Here is a 27,782-nt window from a genome sequence, read left to right on the forward strand (position 1 = left end):
GTTCCTATAGTTAGTTTTTATACCATCATAAGTACTTATCCTTACAAGAGGTTCCTGGGGCATGATCCATAGAACTAGAGAAATGAGCTTTAATTTGGTGGTAAGATAATTAGTTGACATTATAATTAAATAGAATTTTAAAATAGATTATTTTTAATCGGAGAAGGAGAAATTAGTAGGGCTTTTGCAAAGGAAATTTATGGCCAAACAATGGAATTCTTAGAACATGTCAGTAAAAGATCAAGTGAAGAAGAACCAGTTAACACACTTTAAGATGGTCAAAAATTATTTAACAAAGGCCCCTCAAAAGAAGCTATTAGGAAACTTAAGTGTTCATTAGGGATGTTACACAGTTACGTAATTAACTGCTTCCTATCTACTGAAAATCTCAGCGGTTACAGAGTTGCATGCTATAGGCTCTTCAGTATAAATCTTACATTGAAGTAAGCTCCCTGGGAGCAGAGCTGGCAGCCAGTACGTGCTGGGAGCCAGCCCCCAGCTGCCAGTCCAACTCTCAAGGAGACAGCTGTACTGTGGGTATATTTTATACTGCAGATCTTGCACTGTAGGGTGGCAGCTGACTCCCTGAGAGCTAGTGATTTCTGGAAGCTGGTTTTTAAGCTGGCTCCTGGCTTCATGCTGGTGGGAGCCTGCATGCTCATGATTATCGGTTAAACATTTAAACAGTTATACTATTACATCCCTAGTGTTCATGGGGTGAGAGGTAAAGTGCTGGTATGGATTAAAATTGGCTAGGAAATAGAAAATAATAAATAGGAATATTTTGACAATTTTCCAAATGACAAAATGGTAAAGTTGCTTGCCCCAAAAATCTGGTTTTGGATAGGTGTTTTAATGGGTTTATCAGTTATCTGGAATGGACAACAATTAGGTGGTTAAAAATCTTCCAAAGACGACTGTAAGGAACTTGAAAAAAAACTTATTAAATTAGGTCAGTGAGTGTGATGAGGCCACATGAAATTAGTGGTTGACAAATGCAGGCAAATATATTTTAAATAAATTGTGCAACTCTCAGCAGTGCCGAGTTCAATCTAAATTAACACTAACCCTGTAAAGAAAAGACCAAGATATCACGGTGAGAAAGTCAATGGAACTACTGCCCAACCTGGCATAGCTGGCAAAAAAGCAAACAAAGTGAAGATACATAAAGAATAAGACAGAAAATATTTAATTTGCTACCCTCCAGTCGTCTGCTACAGTGGCTGACTTTAATGAACAATTGCATATTTTTAGCAGCTCAGCTATTTAATTCTTAAGTTCCTTCCAGGGAAAACTTAGCACTTTGCATAATCAGACCATTAATGGAAATACACACATTTTTCACCTCAGGGATAAAAGCAGAAAAATAGTAGGAAGACTACATGTGACATTCAAGTTGCTCAAAGGATTTTAAACATTTGTTTTTATTTTTGACCACTTGAACTCCGGTAGAGGCATCAGGGTCTTAAGGCAAAATTTTTCAAAAATGACTGACTAGTAATTTTTGATGCCTCCATTTTTGGTTGCCTTAAAAAGGCCACCTTTCCTTCCTTGTAATAATTTAGAAATTAGCAAAAATAGAATTGCCAGATTGCTACTGAATCAATAGTCCATAGCAAAAACATAAAAAAACAAAGAAAAAAAAGCAGTAGCCCCAAAGTAACCCAATCTATGTATTTAAACAATTTTTATTATTATGAGCTTAGACTATAGGTTTAAAAAGAACCACTATCTATTCTAGAGCAGGGGTGGGCAATAATTTTTGATTGGGGGGGGGAGGGGGGCAGACACATGACACTGCAAGATTTTGGAAAGTGATTGATTGAGGGCCACACGCTTCCATGATATGAATAGAAGAGATGTGGGGTGTGGGATGGAGGTTGGCTGCAGGTTGGGAGCTTGGGGTAAGGGACTGGGGTGCAGGAGGGAGACTGGAAGGGAGTTGGGATGAAGCAGGCGGTTGTGACCTAGAGCGGGGGACTGGAGTGCAGGGGTTTGGGATGTGACCCAGGGTAGGAGGGGATTGTGATCTGGGGCAGGAGTTTGGGGTGCCAGATATGGGAGGGGGTATGGGTGTAAGAGGGGGACAGAGGGTTTGGGTATGTTAAGTGGGGGGAGGAGGGGAGGAACATGGTTCTTCTTGGCTGTCTGTTACTCCAACAAGCAGCACCCATTGCCTGGTTTCTGACAAACTGGCCAATGGGATGTGCTGGGGGCAGGGCGCCCCCTAAAACTTCCCCCCTTCTCCAGTATTAAAACAGAAATGGAGCCCTACAAGTAGGGTTGCCAGATGGTTTCAACAAGAATACCAGACACACTTGACATAACATGACAATCTATATTACATCTTATTTAGAAAATGCCGGATATTTATATTTTCTCAATTTGTTTCCAGAACAGAAAGCTCAAATACTGGATTGTCTGGTTCAAAATCGGACAACTGGCAACCCTACCTGCAGCTACATTTCTGCACAGTGCTACGGAGCAAGCTGGGGAGCCTACCTGGGGCTTCTCACTGTCTCCACAGGCCAGATCTGGTGGCTTGGCAGGTCGGATTTGGCCCAAGCCTGATCTAGAGTATAATAAAATGGTGGATGTTAGCAGCACAGATCTGTAACAATAAAATTGTCAGCTAAATCTCGGCTTGGGTTCATGTGCATGCTTTATGCAAGTAGCTATGAATAAATACAAAGAATTGGAAGGAGGGTCTTAACGTGAAGCTGTAAAGATTTGAGAGTAAACATCACCTCCATGAAATTCCCAGACGTATTCAAAGTTGTGAATCATTGATGAAGATATTGAACAGTATGGGTCCCAAAACAGACCCTTGCGGAACTCCACTTGTTATCCCTTTCCAGCAGGATTTAGCACCGTTAACAACAACTCTCTGACTATGGTTATCCAACCAATTATGCACCCACCTTATGGTGGCCCTATCTAAGTTATATTTGCCTAGTTTATCAATAAGAATATCATGCGAGACCGTATGATTACTTACCAGTTGAAAGAGAAGGACATAACAGTCCAACAGACACAGTTATAAAATGGCTGGCTGCTTAAAGCAGCATTTGTTTGTATTTGCATATGTAGAGGACCAGCAGCTCCTCAAAAGGTGTTTTGGAAAAAAGTCCAAGAATTGCAAAGTGCAACTGCAACCCCGATGAGGCATCAGCCTTTGTGTGTAACAGTCTACATTGTCTTACTTGGTAACCTGATCCAAAGCCCATTATAGTCGAAAGAAAGACTGACAAACATGTGGCACTAAATGGAAGAATAGATGGCCATCCTGGGGCATTGCCATTCGCCCCCAAAATTGGAGAGTTGGAAAAGTGCGAAAGTTTTTAAGCATCCTTTAAGTAATGTTTGTTGGGTGACACCTGAGGTTGGTTTCTTGTCAGCAGGGGAAGATCACAGGTAGTCATTCTGTTGCTCTGCTGCTCTTACAGTGAAGCACTGAAACATTCAAAGCTGGGCTAATGTGGATGTGCATGGGGTAGCCTGAGCATCCCTACTGGTGTCACAGGGGGCTTGCTTCTTCTAGCCTTTGTAAAACATCAAGATGTGAGGATGAGGCATGTCATGATTATGAGGGTTAGCCAGCAGCCTGGGGATTAAGGGGTTAACTACACCTAGCCAGGTGGAGTGACCAATAGGAATGTAGGTGGGACTTTTCAAACTGGGACAAAGGAATTTGGGTTTTTTTCTTTTCTCCTTTTTGTCTCTCAGAGAGTTCTCTGCAGCTACAGAGAGGGACAAGCATGTCTCTCTCTCTCTCTCTCTCTCTCTCTCTCTCCAAGACATCATTCTTCATTTTCTGTAAGTAGGGTAAAGTTTAGGTAGTTTCGTTAGGTTTTATTGTGTTATGGATTGGGTATGAGATCTGAGATCTGGCACTGCTTAAAAGATGTTTTGGCTTTTCTTTGTAACTAAGTTCTAGGCCCATGGAGTTTCTCCATGAGTATATTTTGTTACCTTTCTCTCTAGTCATTATACTTGCAACCAGAATATTGTTGTAATAATAAAAGTTCTTTCTTTTCTTTTATTAACCTGGCAGTGGTTAATGGTGTGCCCTGATTTTTGTTTAGGGGGAAGATTTCCCAAATGATCTTTCCCCTGGTTTCTTTAGCAACATTTGGGTGGTGGCAGCGGAAGTTTTATTCCCAAGATCTAGGTTTTTAAGATCTTGGGGGAAGTTTTATACCAAAGCCTGGTAGATAAGGCTTTGGGGTACACTTGCTGGCCCCCACTTCTGCATTTATCATGCCAGAGTGGGGAAGGAGCCATGACAAGGCAGATCATGATAAATACTGCAGCAAGCATCTTCTGATCCATGTATAGAGCTTTCTTCCCCAACACTCCTTGAGCCTGCTTGTTTCAGTGAATTTGAAAAAAGTGCTGCAGTAGCTCCTAGTCCTGCTATTGGCTCTGACAAATACACCTCTGCATTGTTGGTAGAGCAAAGAGTAGCCAGCCTGGGGAAGGGGAGGAATGAATTACCTTTCCAAGTGGTGCGGTGAAGTGGGGACACAGCAGCAGAAGTAGCTTTTGGTTGGCTGGTCAGAGGGAAGAGTAAGCCAAGGAAACAGCATGGCTGCTTATCTTTGTGTTTTGCATTTGCTGCTGCAGTTCAGTCCTTGCCAATCCAAGAGCTGGAATCTGTATCTCAGGAGCTCTGATTTAACTCAGCTGCTCCTGATTTCAGCCAAGAGCCAAGCAGGAATTTGCATGGGCTGGACCTTCTTGTTATGCCTGATGAACCTCCATTCCTCTCACTCCAGTGAGGGGGGAGGGAGGAGAGCACTAAGCTGTACTTACCAGAGTGGCATGCCTACTTGCTGAACAGTTATCTTCCATTATACATAGATTTATATCTTTAATTCTAATCAAAACACTTATTGAGACTAAAATGAATGAAATCTCCATCATCTCGATTTGAGAAGTATATTGTAACAATATGGAGTTTGCAAAATAACTTAGACTCTCCAGGCCTGATTGTACATAGAAGATTTTAATGATTAATTACATGAAAACATCATGTGGGTTACACAACCAAAACCTGAGTACTGATACTTTCTATCATCTTTGGATAATCTCACATTATTTGCCAGCAGTGAAATAGAGCCAGACTCTTGCTAGTTTCATTCTCATACATTATCTGACTCTCATTGTATACAGAAATCACTGATCAGCAGAGCCCGGCAAATCTGTGTCTATCCACTTTATATTCGTACCTCATTTTTGCAGATATGGATGTGGATACAAATTTTATATCTAAAACCCTGCAAATTTGCAGCTATCCCCTTTAAATCCACGGATATGAATGTGGATATCTGTGACCCATTTCTGAGGAAACAGATGTGATGCAGATACACAATTTTGTATCCACACAGGCTCTACTGATCACACATTTTTAATACTGCCTTTAAAACAAAAACACACAGTTCAGCATTTCCCATTTTTAATTCAGAATTTAGCAAAACAGACTATGGCACAAATAGAACATTCATTGACAAATGTATAGGTTTGAGTATAGACAGTTTAATAGACCCAAATAGAAGAGTAAGGGAAAACTTGTAAGAATATTACATCCCATCCTTTGATTGCTAGTTATAGCAGACTAAGAATGGAAAAATGTTGCTAGGCAATACTTTGAGAACAGTTCAAAACCATACTTGGTTCAAAATGAGACTGTTAGTAAATGTTTGCCATTATAGAAGGGTTAAACCGTACTTCAGAAGTTCAGTAAAACTGATATCGGGGTGCCAACACAAATGCCAACATTATCAGAGATTAATGCCAAGTGGCTAGAGGATGAGCAGCACAAAGTATCAATTTTAAGTTATTATGAAGAGTTCAGTTATGACACCCTGACTCAATCGGAGTACAGGTTGAACCTCCCTTGTCCGGCACCCTTGGGACGGGAGTGGTTCTGAACAAGGGAATTTGCCAGACCAGGGGAGATCAGGCATCCAGGCTCTCCTGGGGCTCCCCTCCTGGCAGCTGCCCCGGGAGAACCTGGAGAATTGACCTCTTCCAGCCCACTTGCCTGGGTCTGCTGCCCACAGACAGCTTGTGGGGCTCTCTTCCTGCCCCCCACTCCCACACATGGTGGCAGCTGTTCCTGAGATTTCCCGGCCCCACGCATGGCAGCAGCTGCTCCAGGGGTTCCCCAGAACCCTACAAGCAGCTAAACAGCAGTTACTCCCAGGGGTCTCTATCCGCAGGTCAGGGTACCTGCAGGCTGTCGCCGACCAAACCAGCTCCCCTTTCAAGCTGCTCTGAACCTTTGTGGAAATAGAGAGACAAAGCACAAGAGCTATGCAGTTCCAAATACTTTCTTGAAGAAAACATCTCTGTATTTTTTCCCTAAAGATTTGATTAATCTCAGCATATGATTCTCCACTGCTAGGGCAAATGATGAGGAAGGACACAGGAGGTGGGCACCTGTTACGTGACTGCCCCCACATGACTCCTCCCCCTGCCAACTCTAGCCTGGGGGAGGGCTTAACCAATCCCCCCTCTGCCCCAGGTCCCACCCATGCCTGCCCAACCCTTATCCACCATCTTCCCCATCCCTGCTCTGCCCCTGCATGATCTCTGCCTTGCCTCTACTCTGTCTTTTCCCTAAGCCCCTGCCTCCAAGTGATGCAGCCCAGGGAGACTAGCAGGGGACTGGCATTAACATCAAGCATTGTCCCTCCCCTCACCCCACATATACCCCTGTCCACTGGCATAATCTTATTATATTTAGTATTAAAAAACAGTCTGATTCTCCTCTGCATTACCCAGATTATATATTGAAATAATATCTGGTATGGAGAACTTCACCCTTTCCTATTACCAATCAATAAAAGTGCGCTCAGGTAATTTTCTAGTAATGGTTAATATACATAGCTGGTATGTGAACATACAATCACAATGTAAGATTAGAGAGACAGGGTGGGTGAGGTAATATCTTTTAATGGATCAACCTCTACTGATAAGAAACATTGTTTAGTTTACACAGAGCTCTACAAGTCTGGGAAATGTACTCAGCATGACAGCTAATACAAGGGGGAAGAGATTGTTTAGTGCAAGTAGTCAACATCTATTGAAGTTAACGCCTCTTCAGTCATGGGACATGGAGAGATGGGAAGGATGTAGGGAAGGAAAAAGTTGAGGTGGGGGGACTATAGATTATTGTTTTTTCCTTCCCTTATTGGCCACCTCACTTAGAATAGTTCCTTGAAATATATGTTAAATACTTATGCTAAACAATGTGTTCTGCCTTGTATTTAACTGTGACTGACACCTGCAGTTGGCTTGTGGCAGCTGACTCTGGCTCAGGGAACTTGGGCTAAGAGGTTGCTTAACCGGGAAGTGGATGTTTGAGCTGTGGTTGCAGTCTGAGCTCTGGGACCCTTCTGCTTCACAGAGTCCTGGAGACAGTCTCCAGCATGAGCCCAAATGGCTACAGGTGGGTGTACAACTGACTGGATAACCGTTCTCGGAGAGTAGTTATTAATGGTCCACAGTCATGGGCCTAACAAGTGGGATTCTGCAGGGGTCAGTTTGGGGACCAGTTCTGTTCAATATCTTAGATATTGGCATCAGACCCAGCCTTTGGGCAAGGCAAGCGAGGCAGTCACCTTGGGCCCCATGCATTCAGGGCCCTGTGCTGCCCAGCTCTCATCCCTACCTACACGGCTGGAAGCCATACGGCAGTGCAGCTTAGCATGCTGCGTTGGGCTCCGCACGCGCTTTGGCTGGGTCTGATTGGCATAGAGAGTACTCTTATTAACTCTGCAGATTATACCAACCTGGGAGGGGTTGCAAGTGCTTTGGAGGATAGGGTCATAATTCAAAATGATCTGGACAAACTGGAGAAATGGTAAATAGGATGAAGATTAATAAGGAGAAATGCAATGCACAATCATTTTCAAATATACAGAATGGGAAGTGACTGTTTAGGAAGGAGTACTGCAGAAAGATCACAGTACTCAGTGGACCACAAGCTAAATATGAATCAAAAGTGTGACACTGTTGCAAAAAAACAAAACAAAACAACCCCCCCCCCCATAATTCTGGGATGCATTAACAAGAGTGTTGTGAGCAAGACATGAGAGGTAATTCTTCTGCTCTACTTGGTACTGATTAAGCCTCAACTGGAGAATTTTGTCCAGTTCTGGGCACCACATTTCGAGAAAGATGTGGAGAAATTAGAGAGGATCCAGAGAGGAGCAACAAAAATGGTTAAAGGTCTAGAAAACATGACCTATGAGGGAAGACTGAAAGAACTAGGTTTGTTTAGTATGAAAAAGAGAAGACTGAGAGGTAACATGATAGCAGTTTTCAAGTACCTAAAATAGTGTTAAAAAGAGGAGAGAGAAAATTGTTCTTCTTGGCCTCTGATGATAGGACAAGCAATGGGCTTACAACTGTAGCAAGGGAGGTTTAGGTTGGACATTAGGAAACTCTTCCTAATTGTCAGGGTGGTTAAGCACTGCAATAAACTGCTTAGGGAGGTTGTGGAATCTCCATCACTGGAGATATTTAAGAACAGGTTAGACAGATGTAACCACCACTGGGCAGATTTGAACCCTTTGAGCTAAAAGCCAGTTGACTCTCAGCCCATGCAGTATCTGTTGCTGTGGTCTAGGTGCCACTGCATGGGACAATGAACCACACTAGGTAAATTTTAAACAATTAACAAAACTATCCAAAGCCCAAGATTTGGTGGTGATGGGGGACTTCAACTATCCAGACATATGTTGGGAAACTAACACAGCGGGGCACAGCCTATCCAATAAGTTTCTGGACTGCATTGGAGACAACTTTCTGTTTCAGAAGGTTGAAAAAGCTACCAGAGGAGAAGCTGTTTTGGATTTGATTTTAACAAATAGGGAGGAACTAGTTGAGAACTTGAACAGTGATCATGAAATAATAGAGTTCATGATCTTAAGGAAAGGTAGAAGGGAGACCAGCACAACTGAGGTAATGGATTTCAGGAAGGCAGATTTTGATAAGCTCAGAGAACTTGTAGGTAAGGTCCCATGGGAAGCAAGACTGAAGGGAAAAACAACTGAGGAGAGTTGGAAGTATTTCAAAGGGACGTTGTTAAGGGCCCAAAAGCAAACAATTCCGCTGTGTAGGAAAGAGAAAATATGGCAAAAGACCAGCTTGGCTTAACAAGGAGATCTTGCATGATCTCAAAATAAAAAAGGAGTCTCATAAAAAATGGAAACTAGGACAAATAACAAAGGATGAATATAGGCAAGCAACATGGGAATGCAGGGGCAAGATTAGAAAGGCAAAGGCACAAAATGAGCTCAAACTAGCTACAGGCATAAAGGGAAACAAGAAGACCTTTTATAAATACATTAAAAGCAAGAGGAAGACCAAGGACAGGGTAGGACCACTGCTCAGTGAGGAGGGAGAAGCAGTAACAGGAAGCTTGGAAATGGCGGAGATGCTCAATGACTTCTTTGTTTCGGTCTTCACCGAGAAGTCTGGAGGTGTGCCTAACGTAGTGAATACAAGCAGAGAGAGGGTAAGTTTAGAAGATAGGATACACAAAGAACAAGTTAAAAATCACTTAGGAAAGTTAGATGTCAGCAAGTCACCAGGTCCTGATGAAATGCATCCCAGGATACTCAAGGAGCTGATAGAGAAGGTATCTGAGCCTTTAGCTATGATCTTTGGAAAAATCATGGAAGACAGGGGAGATTCCAGAAGACTGGAAAAGGGCAAATATTGTGCCCATCTATAAAAAGGGGAATAAGAACAACCCAGGAAACTACAGACCGGTCAGTTTAACGTCTGTCCCAGGGAAGATAATGGAGCAGGTAATTAAGGAAATCCTATGCAAACACTTGGAAGGTAATAAAGTGATAGGGAATAGCCAGCATGGGTTTGTGAAGAACAAGTCATGCCAAACTAATCTGATAGCTTTCTTTGATAGGATAACGAGCCTTGTGGATAAGGGAGAAGCGGTGGACGTCATATACCTAGACTTTAGTAAGGCATTTGATACGGTATCACATGATATTCTTATTGATAAACTAGGCAAATATAACTTAGATAGGGCCACGATAAGGTGGGTGCATAATTGGCTGGATAACCGTAGTCAGAGAGTTGTTGTTAACGGTGCTAAATCCTGCTGCAAAGGGATAACAAGTGGAGTTCCGCAAGGGTCTGTTTTGGGACCCGTACTGTTCAATATCTTCATCAGAGATGTAGATATTGGGATAGAGAGTACGCTTATTAAGTTTGCAGATGATACCAAACTGGGTGGGGTTGCAACTTCTTTGGAGGATAGGGACATAATTCAAAATGACCTTAGCAAGTTAGAGAAATGGTCAGAGGTAAACAGGATGAAGTTTAATAAAGAGAAATGCAAAGTGCTCCACTTAGGAAGGAACAATCAGTTCCATACATACAAGATGGGAAGTGACTGTCTAGGAAGGAGCATGGCGGAAAGGGATCTAGGGGTCATAGTGGACCACAAGTTGAATATGAGTCAACAGTGTGATGCTGTTGCAAAAAAAGCAAATATGATTCTAGGTTGTATCAACAGGTGTGTTGTAAGCAAAACTCGTGAAGTCATTCTGCCGCTCTACTCTGTACTAGTTAGGCCTCAGCTGGAGTACTGTGTCCAGTTCTGGGCGCCACATTTCAAGAAAGATGTGGAGAAATTGGAAAGGGTACAGAGAAGAGCGACAAGAATGATTAAAGGTCTAGAGAACATGACCTATGAAGCCAGGCTTCATGAACTGGGCTTGTTTAGTTTGGAAAAAAGAAGATTAAGGGGGGACATGATAGCGGTTTTCAAATATCTAAAAGGGTGTCACAAGGAGGGAGGAAATTTGTTCCTCTTGGTTTCTGAGGACAGGACAAGGAGTAATGGGCTTAAAGTGCAGCAAGGGAGGTTTAGATTGGACATTAGGAAAAAATTCCTAACTGTCAGGGTGGTCAAATATTGGAATAAATTGCCAAGGGAGGTGGTGGAATCTCCCTTTCCGGAGATATTTAAGAACAGGTTAGATAGACATCTGTCAGGGATGGTGTAGACGGAGCTTGGTCCTGCCTTGAGGCTGGGGGGCTGGACTTGATGACCTCTCGAGGTCCCTTCCAGTCCTATGATTCTATGATTCTAGGTGTGTGGGTTACACAGACACCTGTCAGAGATGTCACAGACTTGGTCCTGTTGTGAGGCAAGGGACTGGACTTTATGACCTCTCAAGATCCTGTCCAATTCTATGATTCTATGATTGCAATTACCCAGCCCCATAGTCTGAGCCTAAGTCAGCTACCATGGGCCAGCTGCATATGCCTAACTGCAGTGTAGACATGCCCTCTGAGTACATTTCCCAGACCTGAAGTCAAGCTCTGTGCAAGCTGGAGGAAGGCTGGCCTCTCTGCCCCTGCAACAGAAGTTAGTCCAAAAAAAGACATTATGTCACTCACCTAGTCACTCAAATATCCAGGAACCGAAGTGGCTACACCAATACAGCATTATCTTTTGGTTTTCTGATTGTAGATTATGATTTAAAGCACGTTATGTTAAAACCTGAGAAATCCTTACCGAAGAAAACATTTGAAGACAGTTTTGTAAAAATAATAAAATACACATGCCAAATTTACAATTTTAGCACTATGCAAAATGGACTATTATAAAACATAGCTCACCCTAAAATATTGCACATGCTCACTCAGGAATTATCCCAGGACCTCTAAGTGTTTTGGATTTGTTATTTTTATATAAAATGATGCTCTTTGTTATTTTATTTCAAAAGTGCTTATCCCAATAATAACTAGGTACTTCAGTTATTCAAGGAAAACAATTGAAAAATATGAAAGAGAGCCATAGCTTGCCTAAAAACTCTAAGATTCAGGAAGAGTAAACATCACAAATCAATATTAGAGGGACAGCTGTGTTAAATCTATTTTAGCAAAAATAATGAGAAGTCCTGTGGCACCTTAAAGGCTAACTAATTTATTTGTGCATAATCTTTTGTGGGCTGCATGCAACTTCATCAGTGCATCTGTTTCAGGTGCCACACAAACGGGACTCCTTGTTGTCATCACAGACCAGAAATCCCTGCTCTTGTTCTATCATGAAATTAAATGAACATTGGATAACATTTTTAAAAGCACAATAAGAGTTAAGGGTCTATGCCCTATTTTGAAATCTGACTCAGGGCAGGTCTACACTAGAGCTGAAAGTTGGCTTAACATACACAATTCCAGCAACATAAATAACATAGCTGGAGTTGATGTACTTTAAGCTGAGTTTTGGCGCCATCCCCACAGTGGGAGGTTGATGAGAAAAACACTCCCATTGACTTTCCTTACTCCTTGCAATTAATCAACAGGGGTGTCCTCACTATTTGATTTAGTGGGTCTTTATTTGACTAGCTAAATCGAATGCCAGAAGATGAACCGTTGCAGCATGTGAAAACATGTCCTTAGGCAGTGAAGACATGTCCTTAGACACTTCAGTGCATTAGTCTCATAGGCCTTTAGTAAGACTTAAGCTCCTAAATCACTTTTGAAAATAGGGCTAACATGCTTTTAAAAGTATTACTATTGTCAAAGTTAAAGTCTGGGTAACTCAATATTTCATTAATTTTTCTCATAACCCTATTAATTCAGAATATATGAAATTTTTGTTTTTAGAAGAAATGCTTCACTGCTATTTGCTTTAAAAAACAGAAACCCAATGCCAGAAATCTAGCTCTATAGCCAGTATTTGTGGGTTGGAGGGAGAATGTGCGTCAGTAATAGTGGAAACAAATTGCTGTTTCCATCTTCTGGAGTCAGTGGGAATGAGAGAGGTTCTTGAAAGGTGGAACAGCAGCTAAAATTTAAAAAATGATGTAAAAAATACCATGATTGTGTCCCTTTCATTTTGATGTGCAACTTTAATAGCATATTGGGAAAAGATGAGAGAACTTGCCTCTCCCCCTCTTCTCTTCATGTCCACCAAGACACTCAGAATCTCTGACACTGGCATATAGGTCCACTTGTATCAGCGGGCACGTAGCTGCTACGTTTATCTGCACACTGATCAGCCAGTCCTTGCACAGGATCGCTCTACCCAATTCCCATTGATAATCCAGCTTCCCTTCTCTATGCCTGATCCTATCCCCCTCCCGCCACCTGATGATCGATTCCATAGGTTTCCTGGAAACTCGGGATCTTGTTCCCATCAGATGTCATGATCCTTCATATATCAGCTTCCCTCCAGAACCTTCCCAGCTGACACTGATTTGCCCTATGCCCATATTCCTCTGAATTGAAAAAAAGCACATAAACAGAGGTATTAATAACACAAACGCTGAACCGCTAGAACTATCACATGCTTTCGAAGCCAGAAGAGCATGTGAGTATTTTTTCCCCTTACAAAGAATGCTGAATTGTTATATTATTCTGTTTTTAATTTCACCATTGTCCACTGTAGAAGGGAAGTTATGTTCTTGTTCTTCACTTGATTTTGTTTCTGATGAAAACTGGCTCATCTCCCGTCCTTCTAAAGTTCTTTTGGCAAATGCCTGGCTGATTTCATTAATGGTCTTATTTTTTGTTTCGGGCAGGACTAAAAACAGATAAGTAGCTCCAGCAAGGCAGATGACAGCAAACACCAGGAAGCAAAATGTCTTCAGTCCATTCTGTGAATAGAAAACAAACCAAACCAGTGTTTCAGATATTAGAGAGGTAAGACTCTTATGAATCAGAGTAATGTTTAAGACTTGTTTGACAGAAACAGTACATGAATCATTATAGAACAGCAGCCCACGTGCACTGCATTTATTTTGAGAAACCCAGAGCAATTTTTTGACAAAGTTCACCTAATAGACAGCAATAAATTCAAGCCAGCACAGCAAGTCATTACCAGTTTAAACATGCTAATTTTTCAGTTACTTCACAAGGAAGGGAGGAGTATAAAGAGCTTCCTCAAACCTTTTCCAGGGCTCTTACTTAACAGCTCAGATCAGGGGTGCAGGTGCTCCTGAGGCATATTGTACTCTAAAGCAGGTGATAGCAGTTACCAATATGACTTTAATAGGACATGCTGTTGTTCACATCCCTGAAAATCAGGCTAGTTATTTAGGTGCCTAAATATGCATTTACATATCAATGTTTGAAAATGCTGGCCAGTGTTTTTAGTAGCACCCCTTTGTAATTAAATGAGCACAAAATTAGGAATCTGCCAAAGCCCTCAGGCAGCCAAATGACAGTTTTGAGATTAAAAAGATCAACTTGGATTTTTTTTCCTATTTCTAAATTTCGAGGAGTATATTACATAATAAAAGATGTTACAATATTTACTTTTCTTATAAGAAAGAGAGACCGTTGCAAGAGTTAACTAAGATAAGTGCTATAAAATACAATCCACGTTTACATCCTTCAGATTTTACTACTGCAAATGTTTTACTGTGCAAAAAAAGGGATAACTTCAAAACGAGAGTTTCTATACTGCTGTTAAATAACTCTTGTTAAACAAGCCTGTTTAGACTGTATGTCTATAACACAATTTTTCAAAATCTTCTGTAGTATTTGAGTATTGCATGATACAGTTCCTTTAAACCAGGAACACTGAACATTGAACAACCACTGAATCAGTGGGGTCGGGATACCAACTGGAACTTTGAAAGATCTCACTCTTCTCTGTTTTTATGTAACTTAATACACTCAGAACAATATGGGTACCCAGAACAAATCTCTGACGTATTTTTATTAGCAGGGCAAAATGTAAAGCTCAGCTGTTGATTGCAGTTCATATCTAATAAACTAATTACACAAATATTACAGATTTTCCATGACATCTGACAGTCAGTCCTGAGTAAAGAATACAGGAGGGAACTAGGTATTACTTTAACACAGACACACACACTTTTGTCTATGACAGAGGTTGTTAGAAGACGAGGGCTGCATCTAGACTGGCATGATTTTGCGGAAATACTTTTAACGGAAAAGTTTTTCCATTAAAAGTATTTCCGCAAAAGCGCGTCTAGATTGGCATGGATGCTTTTGCGCAAAAAGTGCTTTTGTGCAAAAAGCATCCATGGCCAGTCTAGATACGATTTTATGCAAGAAAGCCCCAATTGCCATTTTAGCCATCGGGGCTTTTTTGCGTAAAACAGTTCTTCCCTGTTTACACTGGCCCTCTTGTGCAAGTATTCTTACGCAAGAGGGCTTTTTCCCCGAGTGGGAGCATGAAAGTATTTGTGCAAGAAGCACTGATTTTGTACATTACAAAGTCAGTGCTCTTGTGCAAATTCAAGCGGCCAGTGGAGACAGCTGGCAAGTTTTTGCGCAAAAGCAGTTGCTTATGAGCAAAATCTTGCCAGTCTAGACGCACCCAAGTTGTATTCCAGACAAATACTGAGTGGAGCAGGAGGATTGGGGCTTCTCAGTCTCCCAGCTCTCCAGTGTTACTCTCCTTGCTAGACATCATTCTCATGCTCCCTGGCCTAGTGACATGCACGGTTGATGAAGGTAGGGTTGGGGGAGGCAAGCCCCCCAGTTCCACCCCTTCAGATGAGCCCCCTCCCCCCCATGGGTGCCTCCCTATCTCTCCACAACCACAGGGAGGGGAATAGGGTGGGTGAGCATGCATGTCCCAGCCTCCCCAGCCCCAGAGCACAGGGAGGGAGGAGGGTGTGCAGCCCCAGCCTCCCTGGCCCTGGAGCATGGGGTGGGTAAGTGGTGCATGTGGCCCCAGCTTCCTGGGCCCCCAGGAACAAGAAGGGAGGAAGGCATGTTGCTCCAACCTCCCTGGCCCCAAAGCACATGCATGGGCAGCATGCATCCCCAGCCTCTCCAGCCCCGGAGCATGGGGAAGGAGGAGGGTGTGTGGCTCCATCCTCTCCAGCCTGAAGCATGGGGAGAGTGGCTGCTTGGGGGCAGCAACACTCTGCCCTCAGTGCACCTACAGTAGGCGTTCTGGGGTGAAGCTGGCGGTTTGCCCCCGTCTATTATACCCGACTCCAATGCTTAGTGATGTATTTATCCATAGTGGAACAGCTTCAGCAGGTGAGGTGGTGGGAACCCTACCTCAAACTAGCCCATAGTTCAGTGGTTAGAACAATTTGTTGAGTGATGGGAAATCCCTTTAGAAATTATTTCTCCTCTGCTAAGGGGGTGGAAGTGAGGCTGGGTCTCTCACATCCCAGATGAATGATCTAATCAAGTGGTCTCCGACCTTTTAAAGCATGAGATCACTTGTTGAATTTAAGTGCAATCCAGGATCTACCTCAAACCCAACCCCCCCTTGCCCTAGCTCCTTCCTGGCCCTGCTCCAAGGCCCCGCCCTTGCTCACTCCAGCTTCCCCCTCTTCCCATCCTCACTCAAGTTTTTAATCAGACTGGGGGCAGAGGTGTAGGGGAGGGAGTGCAGATTCTGATCTTGGGCTAAAGGATTTGGAGTGTGGGAGGGGTTCTGAGCTGAACCTGGGACAGGGAGTTTAGGTGCACGAGGGGGTTCAGGGTGCAGGCTCTGGAGGGCGGTTTGGGGGTAGGGGTTTGTGGTGCAGGAGGGGTTCAGGATGGGGGCTGGGGTTGAAATGTTGTCTCCAGCTGGGCACCGCTTACCACAGGTGGCTTCTGGGTGGTGGTACAGGGGACTAAGGGAGACTCTCACCCTGCACCACTCCCAAAAGCAGCCAACAAACTCTCTCCATTCCAATCCCTGTTCTGCTCTGTGGAGAGGAGGTACAGGATAGGAGGAGGGGAACCCTGACATCAGCATCCCTCCTCTTCTTCCTGTGCCCTGTACAACAAGCAAGAGGCCCTTGGAGGTGGAGGACAGCTCCAAGGCAGAGGGCAGGAGCAGCATGGCAATGCTGAGGGGCAGATGAAATACCAGCACTAGACAGCCTCCCAGCTCACCGTCAGGATCACCTGTCAAAGGCTCCAAGATCTACCAGTAGATCCCAATCTACTGGTTGGTGACTACTGCTCTAATCACTTGGCTAAGAGTTATAAGGTGGGCACTGCCTCCAGCTGCTTTGTGGGGAGCGAGGCAGGTGCTTAGTTCATTCTTAATAGAGCTGACTCAGACACCTATGCCAAGTGACTCAAGGAGGGGGTTCGTCACTGCAAATTAGGGATGTTAAATATCAGTTAATTGAATAGTTGAGTAATAGCATTAATTCTTATTGGTTAATAGACTATTCTACAGTCCCTGGGGGCAGGGCCAGCAGCCAGTGCACTCTAGCCTCATTCCTGAGGAGCCCCCTGCCACTTCACACTGCTGCCTCTCTATCAGAGGCAGCAGTATGGGGTGCCAGGTGGGAGCTGGTCCACAAGGGGAGCCAATTTAAAAAACAGCCCCCTTGAGGTCTGGCTGCCTGTCGCCCTGTGACGCAGCCTCTGATAAAGAGGCAGCAGCCCCTGTCTATGGGGGTCTGAGCTCTTGGACCTGGTGCGAGATGGAACTGAGCTGGGCTTACTGTTCATCTGGCTCCTAAAACACTTTAAATGCAGAGCCATAGCACGTGGCATGAGTCAGGACAGAGCCGGGCTGCCTGCCCACCCAGCTCCTAATACACTTTGAATGCAGAGCTGCAGCAGGGGTAGGTCCTGGACCTGATGCAAGTCAGGACCAAGCCAGACTGCTGGCCAGCCTGATAAAAAATTTACTGGTGGGGAGTGAAATGTGTGTAGTCAGATGATAGCATTAACCTAAGCTTTTGCTTATCGGTTAATTGACTACACTATGCCCTACTGCATATCACAAGCAGAGACACACTTCCCTGCAAACCTGCTCTTAAATGCCTATCTCCTTCAGAAAGTTGAGGGCTTAGCATCATCTCTCTTATCAGTATCTCCCATTGGCTGCCTTGAGCAGCTTCCAGCGTAGCCTGCTGGCTTTGTGGATCACATTATAAGGAATCTGCCCCTTGTGCATGTGCCTTGTCGGGGCAGGGCAGCTTGCATGTTCTTATGATCCCAGGAGCTATGCCAGCAGGAGCTTAGTGCTCCTGGTAGGTTCAACCAAGATGGAAAGGTCAAGGGGAGAGGAGCCAGACTAAGCATGCACACCGGTCCTCCAGCATTGGGGGTTTGGCTCAGGGCTAACAACCTAGAAAAAGTATTTTTTTAAATGTGCGTGACGGCCTTCCAGAGTCACTTACAGTGACTTACTTGTATGACTGCCAGTGGTGAAAGCAGAAATGATGAATTACACTTGGGGCACTATTGAGAAGCTGGCCAGAGACAGACAGAAGTTGCTGCCCTATACGCCAGTGGGCATGAAGGACGATGATGATGATTATAAGGAATCTATTCCTCCCCATTCACTGTGTAGAGAGTTTAGTCTTGTGAATCAGTGTGGTTCCAGTGATCCTTCTACACGCCTAAGATTAAGCATTGTGAAGCTCACTATCGGGTCCAAACCACTACCCTTTCCTCCTTCAAATTCCCCCCAAAAACTTACCTTTTCTGTGAAGCCTAAAAAAAAAAAATGAGGAAATATTTGTGTGTATTTATATTTATTCACACACATACACACACTCTTACCATTACTTATTAAGTGTACAGGGACTGATGAAAACATCAATCAATCTTTGGGAAACCCTGACTTTCCCCAACTATAGTATTCTTGCCCTCATTTGTTGTCCCACATCCATATTCTAGACTGCAAGCTCTTTGGGATGTGGGTTAGTACTATGCCTAACACTATTTTATGTCTCATTCAGTTATCAGCTAAATACTGGGGCTATGTCTACACTTGCAATAATCCGCAGTGCATCCACACTGCCCACCTGCTCCTGTGCAAGAAGATGTACAGTACGGTGTGGTAAGAGACGGCTTCTTGAGCAAGAGCTACACTCTTTTCTTACAAGTGTAAGCTCTCTTGCGCAAGAAGCACAAGTGTGGATGCTCTCTTGCGCAAGAAAGCTATTTTAGCTATAGAGTTTTATTGGGCAAGAATCCCTGCCACGCATCCACACTGCCATGGGCGCTCTTGCGCAAAAGCACATCTCACACATGGCAGAGTGGACGTGTTCTTGCTCAGGACTCCTTGCCCAAGAACCCTTGCGCAAGAAGTTCTTGCTCAAGGAGCCACCAGTGTAGACATAGCCTATGTGTGTCAGCCACTGTTCCCTCTAATTTTTTCCATCTGTGTGCAGAATAAATTTTGTTATGTGCACCAAGGCATATGCAGATGTGTACCACCAGTAGAAACACATGCTGCTAGCTATGGGTGCTCTGATAATCAGCTAACAGGAAACACTGGTTTCATTTGATGAGAAACAAAACACACTTACTGGTGAAGGCTAAATCTAATAAAAGGGATTTATTATGCTGTCATTTTTAATAATGTGGCTGATTTACCAGTTTAGCTAATCCCAATGTCTCCATAGCTAATTTGTCATCTAGCTCAAGGAAACCTGGAAAGCACATCTGATATATTGACTAAGGCCCCCTGAGTACATCAGCAATTTTCTCTTCAAACATCAATTAAATCCCAGCAGCAAAATGCTCATACAAAACCCAGCAATAGTAAGAACACGTACACATGTATTGAGGGGAAATGTTCTTGTAAGGAAGCAGATCTGGTTTTTAAGCTTATAGACAGACAGAAACAAATTAATTTAATAGCGATGAAAAATAACTTCACAATAGCTCCATAAATTGTCCTGTCAGCTTTAGAACTGTTATTTTGAATTAGAATTTGCAGCATTTGGAACCATATAATAAGATTGCACTTTTGTATATGTCAAAGCCTGGGCTGAGGCAGAATGAAGTAGGGGCTGATTAGTATGGAAACAGACCTGGCTAAAGCAGAAACAGGAGTGAGAGCCAGCTGGAGCAGGAGCAATGAGACAAACCTATTGGCAGTGAGCGAGCATCCAGCCAGATAGTGATGAGGAAGAAATTGGACAGAATTATTTTAAGAGCCAATACACCTGCCTTGGGGTTACCTTGATGGGTTTTAGCCTGTGGCTTGTCTGAATCTTGGTTGACTAGGAGACTGCCTATTACAAGACCCAGGGGTAATTAATTGGCTTTGATGAATCCTAACACCTTCTGGCTCAGGGATGATTCATCATATTTAAGCAGGCTGGGGTTCAGTGGTAACTCAGGCATAGGCACGCTCAGACTCAGAAATCTAACAATTTACTCATTTTGACAAATGCACCTCTTGCCACAGGCAGCAAATAGGTAGAATGGAGGTACACTAGTGCTTGAGGCCCATTACAACGGTTGGCAATTGAGATATACCCAGGAGTGAAAGGAACTTATATTCTTACAGATACTGTCCTATTGCAACCCAGGTTCCTGACAGCTCTTTAAATAGTTCCCTGCTTGCTTTTGTCACAGCTCAGCCACTTCTTGCTGGAGCTGTGCAGCTGGGTGCACCCCCTTATTTTTCCCTCTGGATAGAGACAGATAATCCTGACAAGTTGCGCACAGCCATATTCCACAGAGGAAAGCAACCCCCACCCCCAAACACTGAGCTGGAGGAAAATTCCTTCCTGACCCCACATCTGGGGATTAGTGAGACTCAGAACATGTGAGCAAGAACCAGCCCATCAAGCACCTGAGAGAGAGAATGCTGGTTGCCACCTGATCCACACCACCCAATGTCCCAGCTATACTGATGGCCATCACTGATGCGTCAGAGGTAAGAGATTAAAAACCCATTCTCCTGGAATACATTGTGGAAAATAAAATCTTTGAGACTCCTGCCACTGGCTGTCTGAAACCTAGAACCACAGGGACTATAAAACAAAGTGGAAGTGAGCCTCAGGGCTGTTGAGCCCTGCTTCTTACCCTTACAAGTTGCCCCATCAGAGGGAGGAGACTGGTCTTGATGGACCAATAAATTCACTGGGCATAGCAAAATCATGGCAAATCATATGAGACTATTATGTGATGCAAAAGATAATACAGTAGCTAAGTACTCAGATTATTATCCTATCTGATCTATCAACATCTTTCCTGTATCAGCCATCACTCTGTAGATAAAATATGAGTCTTATCCTGTTGAAATTACCTATATTCTGCTCTTATTTTATAGGGCAGTTGTGCTTTTTTTTTTAAATAGGAATGAGTCCCTTCGTAATGTAATATCCCTGATGTCTGTAATGTCCCTTCCTTGTATTGTATTTATATCAGTGGCTTCTCAGTAGATATGGTCCAAAACCAAAGAGGCACTGGTTGGTTATCTGCAACTATTCAGGAGTCAAATCCCAAGGTCTTTTGCTCAGTTTGACCTTAGTGAGACTTTGCAAGAATAAGAGGCGAGTAAAAAGTGAGCATGAGCCTCTGTTTGACTCCTTGTTTTCAATGAGAATCCCCGATACTCAGCACTGCTGTGGATTTGAGGCTTCATAGATCTTACAGCTTTTTATTCACCACAATACGCTTGCTGATTCATGTCAATGTAGTTTGCATGCACAATTGCAGAAGGCTTAACAATGGGAGGGCAAGGCACAGAAAACTTCCTTATGTACTTTCTACTCAATGAAAATTTTGGGGGAGGAGGAGAATCTTTTCCCACTTGACACAATTCTTTTAAACATAAAGCAGACACTGCCTTATATTCACTACAGTGTGTTGAAAAATGGAGTTCTTGGACAGAATATTTTCTCTCCATTCACAGGAAATGTTGACTTTTCATCAGAAAACCAAACCCCTGCTCTTTCCAAACCCAAACTTTTTGGCTGAAAACCCTACTACAACAAAACCAAAAAGTTCGCTTTTAAGGTTTTTAATCTTCTAACAGAAGCTTGACATTTTTTGAGAAAAGCAGATAATTTAGATGAAAAACTTCATTTGATCAAAGGTCTGGTTTCCTGTGGGACAATATTTCCAGCCAGGCCTGTTTGTTTCTGGGAGTCTAAAGATCTACATTTTCTGCAATTAAGAGCTAAGAGCAGAAAAATGGAAAAACTAGGGGACTTTGTTCATCATATAGGCAAGGTGGGCTTTAAGGGCCCCCTCCTGACTTCCCCCATCTTTCACTGCAGTGAACAGCAGTTGAGGGAAATCAAGTATCTCCCAGTTCCATCCATTAAGTCCAAGACGTGCTAAATGGAAAAACCTGAATTAGATTCTGATTTGCAGCTGTGTAATTTATATGCATTTGGATGAAAATGCAGTGCAGTCAATGTACCCTCTCTAAGGGATACAAACATGTTCCAAGTCTGTGTAGGGTTATTATTGGGTACACAGATAGAAAGTATTGGCATGGTGATTGATTTTTACCTTTTTCAAAAGTCATCTCTGCCCACATGAAGCAAGTATTAAAGAGCTCATTTTTGAATCAAGAAAAGTGAAATGAATTGAAAAAAGATCTAGTATTAAAATAAATGTTGCTATGCTTTTTGTATGTGCGGATAGATTTTTTTAAAAACATAATGTGTTCAAAAGCTGTTAAAAAGAAGAAAATGTACAGCTGTTTAGGTTAATAAGTTACATTCTGTAAATACTATAGCCTGGAAAAATGTGCAATTAGTTGAATACAGTCCCTTGCCAGATCATTTAATAATGTGTCAATTGATTCCTTATTCAGCCCATTTTGCTGTAAGGCTCAGTTACTAAGTGGTGATACAGTAATTGTGAAGGGGATAAAAACTATCACTTGGCAGCATGTATTCTCAATGAGACAGCAGAATAAGTGAATGAACTCATTCTGTAGAGGTGTTGAAATTTGAGTTTTTGAAACAGGCCTTTTAAAATCTTCTTATTTGGAAAAAATAGTCTTTAAAGATCTTGCTCTGTGATGTTGACCTGTTTTTAACTGCACTGTGAGCTTTTTAAGAGCTTTTCCATGGAAATGTAATCCAAACTTAGTATTTAGTATTCTTTTATTTGTACCTGATTTGCCATCTCTAGAATAGCAGCATTGTTTCATAGTCACTTTCAGATTACATCATTACTTGTTTAGAGAATTTTACTTGGGGACTGTTGCCCTTCTCTTCATTTTCTTAATTTCTGTTGGATTTTACAGCAACAAAATTAAGGACATATAACCAAGATCCTCTATACTCTGCAGCAATTGATATTTAAATTCACAGATTCATAGACTCCAAAGCCAAAACAGAACACTCAGATCATCTAATCTGATTCTTATATGCTCTTGGAATCATAGTGGGGCATATACAAAAACAGCCATAATGGGTCAGACCAAAGATCCATTTAGCCCAGAATCCTGTCTGCTGACAGTGGCCAATACCAGATGACCCAGAGGGAGGAATCACAACAGGTAATCCTCACGTAGATCCTGTTATCCATTTCCAGACACACACAGACTAGGGACACCATTCCTACACATCCTGGCTAAAAGCCATTGATGGACCTAACCTCCATGAATCAATCTAGTTCTTTTTTGAACCCTGTTAAGGTGCTAGTCTCCACCGTATCGTCTGGCAATGAGTCCCACAGGTTGACTGAGCTGAGTGAAGAAAAACTTCCTTTGCTTGTTTTAAATCTGCTGCCTATTAATTTCATTTGGTGACCACTAGTTCTTATATTGTGGGAATAAGTAAATAACTTTTCCTTATTCACTTTTTCCACACCAATCATGATACTGTAGACATCTATCATATCCCCCCTTTGTCTCCTCTTTTCTATGCTCAAAAGTCCAAGTCTTTTTAATCTTTCTTTATATGGGACCTGTTCCAAATCCCTATACATTTTTGTTGTCCTTTTCTGAACCTTTTTCAATGCCAATATACCTTTTTTGAGATGAAGCAACCACATCTGTATGCAGTATTCAAGATGTAGGTGTAACATGCTTTTATATAGAGGCAATAACGTATTCTTTGTCTTATTTTCTATTCCTTTTTAAATTATTCCTAACATTCTATATACTTTGACTGCCGCTTCACACTTAGTGGATGTTTTCAGAGAACTATCCACAGTGACTCCAAGATCTCTCTTTTGAGAAGTTGTAGCTAAATTAGTCCCCATCATAATGTATGTATAGTTGGGATTATTTTTTCCAATGTGCATTACTTTACATTTATCAACATTAAATTTCATTTGCCATTTTGTTGCCCAATCACTTAGTTTGGTGACATCTTTTTGACACTATTCACAAGATAGTCTTAACTATCTTGAGCAGATTGGTATCATCTGCAAATTTTGCCACTTCACTGTTTACCCCTTTCTCTAGATCACTTATAAATAATAAGATGGGGTCCGAGAACAGACCCTTGGGGGACACCACTAGTTACCTCTGTCCACTCTGAAAATTTACCACTTATTCTAACCCTTTGTTTCCTGTTGTTTAACCAGTTATCAGTCTATGAAAGGATCTTCCCTCTTATCCCATGGCAACTTACTTTACTTAAGTGCCTTTGGTGAAAGACCTTGTCAAAGGCTTTATGGAAATCTAAGTATACTATATCTACTGGATCGCCCTTGTCCATGTTTGTTGCCCTCAAAGAACTCTAGTAGATTAATAAGGCAGATTTCCCTTTACCGAAACCATGCTGACTTCCCCCCAACAAATTATGTTCATCAATGTGTCTGACAATTTTATTCTTTACTATAGTTTCAACTAATTTGCTTATTACTGAAGTTAGACTTACTGGTCTGTAATTACCTGGATCACCACTAGAGTCGTTTTTAAATACTGGCATCATGTTAACTATTTTCATCATTAGGTACAGAAGTTGATTTAAAAGGATAGGTTACAAACCACAGTTAATAGTTACTCAATGTCACATCCGAGTTCTTTCAGAGCTCTTGAGTGAATGCCATCTGGCATTCTTTTAGAAAAACATCCAATCTTGATCTAAAAATAGCCAGTGATGGAGACTCTATCATCACCCTTGGTAAACTGATCCAATGGTTAATCACTCTATTAAAAATCTACAACTTATTTCCAGTCTGACTTTGTCTAACTTCAATTTTCAGCCATTGCATCATGGTTTTCTGTTAGACTGAAGAGACCATTACCAAGTATATGTTCCACGTGTAGGTACTGATAAACTGATCAAAGTAGCCCTTAACCTTTTCCTTTTAAGCTAAGTAGATTGAGTCTATATTATAAGGCATGCTTTAGTCATTTTCTTGTCTCTGAATCCTTTCCCATTTATCAATATCCTTGTTGAATTGTGGGCACCAGGACTGGACAGAGTACTGAATAGTAGTTGCACCAGCACCAAATACAGATACATTAAAAAAGTTAGTTCATTAAATAGGGATGTCAATTTGCAATTGACTGAAAGATTAATTGATAGGATTAACCAATAAGCCCAAGCTTATCGACTACACACACTTCCCCCTCTGATATAGAGGCAGCAAGAGGGAGGAAGGTGGGATCCAGTGCCCCTGTGGAGCCAGCTTTTAGGTGCATGGGGAGCCAACTTTAATGCACAGGGGAGTGGGTAGATGGCTCTGTGGATCTGGTGGAGGTGGGGAGCTAGCTTTTAAGCCAGCTCTCCATGAGCACCAGACCCGCAGAGCCACCTACCCCCTGTGTGGAGGGTGAGGGGAACAGGCGGGAGCTGGTACACATGGGAAGCCAGCTACCAAGCCAGCTGCCCGTGTGTATCGGCTCCCACAGAACCACTTGCCCCCTTTGTCATGGTGCTGCCTCTATCAGGCACCAGGAAAGGGTGAGTGTAGATGGAAGCGGATACATGTGGGGAGCTCCATGGAGCTGCTTGGTTCCTTCCACACTGGCAGCAGGGGAGGGGAGAGGAGCCAGTGCCTGGAGGGAGCCAACTTAAAAACTGGTTCTCCATGTGCACCAGATCCACAAAGGCAGCAGTGTGGGGGAGAGGGAGAGGGTTTGCTCCATGGGATGCTGGTGCAGCCTCTGTTCACATGGAACTCGGAGCCCCCGCAGACAGGGACTGCTACCATTCCACGCTGCTGCCTCTGATAGACCAGCAGTAGTGTGGAGTGGCAGGGGGCTCCCCAGCTGTAGGGCCAGGGGTGCACTGGGTGCTGGCCCCGCCCCAGAGGACTATCCAATAGCCATGTAACCGTTAAAATTTGATGTGGTTACACAATTATTTAATTAACATCTAACATTCCTATCTTCAGTTCTCTCATAAGACCAGTTCGTCACAGTAAGGCTTTTCTGGGGCTCTTTTCTGCACCCTTTCTAATTTTAAATAACTTTTTAAAAATGTGGACTCCAGACCTATATGCAATATTCCAGAAGGAATGATGAGGAGCTGCTAAAAGGCATAAATTGCATTTAGATGCCTAACTTCCATTCATTTCATATTTCCCCTTCAATACATGATGCAGCATTTTATTCTGTAGTAGAATAGCCCTAATGAGCTGTTCTTTGTCTAACCTTCACATAAGAAAGCGAGAAGAAGTGCTAATTACTTTTCTAAAAGATTGTCATTTCTCCAACTATATCCATAGCAATTTTAAAACACCAGATACACTTACTTATAAAAGCATAAAATAACTTGGTTAAGATGATATCCTGGGTAGAGAAGCTTTAATATACTTTGTTGTCACTACTCCCCATTATTAAAATTATTGTACAGCATAACTGAAAAAATTTAAAATGGATCATTACACATTTGTGGAAATAATCCAAAGGAACCCTACCAGGTAAGTGAATCTCAGGGACTAAAAAAGGGACTCAAGTGTAGAAAAATGAGGCAGCAATAATATGGAGATGCATGCAGGGCGCTAATGAATTGTATAATGATGTGAAAGTGCCACTTCACCAGGAGAAATGAAGACACACACACGGGCTGAAAAGGGAACTGGGGGGGGGGGGGGGGGAGGGAATCAAACACATAGCAAAGCCTTACTGCATCTTAACAGCAGGCAGGAAGAATAGAATGACTAGCACTTCATGGCACGGGAAGTTCTTACTGTGCAAAGATCCATCTAGACCATGAGGAACAAAGCTCAGCTTAAGGTATGTTGATTCCATCTATCTTGTTAACGTAGCTGGAGTCACATACCTTAAACCAACCTCCTGGGTGTAGAAGACTCAGGCCAGGTCTATACAAGGAAAAAGAAAGGAAGGGGGAACTTAAGAGCCATCACTGAGGCTAGAAACGTACACAAAGCCAGAAAGGTGGAAGGAAAGTTCCTGCCACTCACTGAATGGCCCAAAGTCGTTCAACTTTGCTTTTGGTTCACCAGTTTCCTGTGATCTTAGAACATAAGAACGGCCGTAATGGGTCAGACCAAGGGTCCTTCTAGCCCAGTATCCTGTCTACCAACAGTGGCCAGCATCAGGTGCCCCAGAGAGGGTGGACCAAAGACAATGATCAAGCGATTTGTCTCCTGCCATCTCTCTCCAGCCTCTGACAAACAGAGGCCAAGGACACCATTTTATCCCCTGGCTAATAGCCTTTTATGGACCTAACCTCCATGAAATTATCTAGCTTCTCTTAACTCTATTATAGTCCTAGCCTTCACAGCCTCCTCTGGCAAGGAGTTCCACAGGTTGACTACACGCTGTGTGAAGAAGAACTTTCTTTTATTCATTTTAAACCTGCTACCCATTAATTTCATTTGGTGACCTCTAGTTCTTCTATTTAGGGAACTAATAAATAACTTTTCTTTATCGGCCCTCTCCACACCACTCATGATTTTATAGACCTCTATCATATCCCCCCTCAGTCTCCTTTTTTCTAAACTGAAAAGTCCCAGTCTCTTTAACCTCTCCTCATATGGGACCTGTTCCAAACCCCTAATCATTTTAGTTGCCCTTTTCTGAACCCTTTCCAAGGCCAAAATATCTTTTTTGAGGTGAGACCACCACATCTGTACACAGTATTCCAGATGTGGGCGTACCATAGTTTTATACAGGGGCAGTAAGATATTCTGGGTCTTATTTTCTATCCCTT

At 42.7% G+C, this 27,782-nt stretch overlaps 1 protein-coding gene and 1 long non-coding RNA gene across 5 annotated transcripts in view; one reads left to right on the forward strand and one right to left on the reverse strand.

Moving 5' to 3' along the window:
• Positions 1-27,782, forward strand: part of LOC102454236 (uncharacterized) — a 64,641-nt gene that overhangs the window by 28,171 nt on the left and 8,688 nt on the right. The window contains exons 1-2 of one of the 2 annotated variants that reach the window (XR_016349394.1): positions 3,553-3,816; positions 13,575-13,695. This is a non-coding gene — a long non-coding RNA (uncharacterized LOC102454236). Of the gene's footprint in view, positions 1-3,552; positions 3,817-13,574; positions 13,696-27,782 lie in introns of those variants that run through there. The other variant, XR_012904375.2, reaches the window with a different exon arrangement.
• The window catches only part of SLC2A9 (solute carrier family 2 member 9), a 178,318-nt gene continuing 155,262 nt past the window's right edge, over positions 4,727-27,782 (reverse strand). Inside the window, exon 11 of one of the 3 annotated variants that reach the window (XM_075930735.2) lies at positions 4,727-13,649. In XM_075930735.2, coding sequence (XP_075786850.2) covers positions 13,401-13,649 — 249 coding nt within the window. In that variant the 3' untranslated portion in view covers positions 4,727-13,400. The remainder of the gene's footprint in view (positions 13,650-27,782) is intronic. The other 2 variants (XM_006128181.5, XM_006128182.5) reach the window with 2 other exon arrangements.

This window comes from Pelodiscus sinensis, chromosome 4 (genome assembly GCF_052426305.1).
Source record: "Pelodiscus sinensis isolate ZL-2025 chromosome 4, ASM5242630v1, whole genome shotgun sequence".
Taxonomy (NCBI): Eukaryota; Metazoa; Chordata; order Testudines; family Trionychidae; genus Pelodiscus; species Pelodiscus sinensis.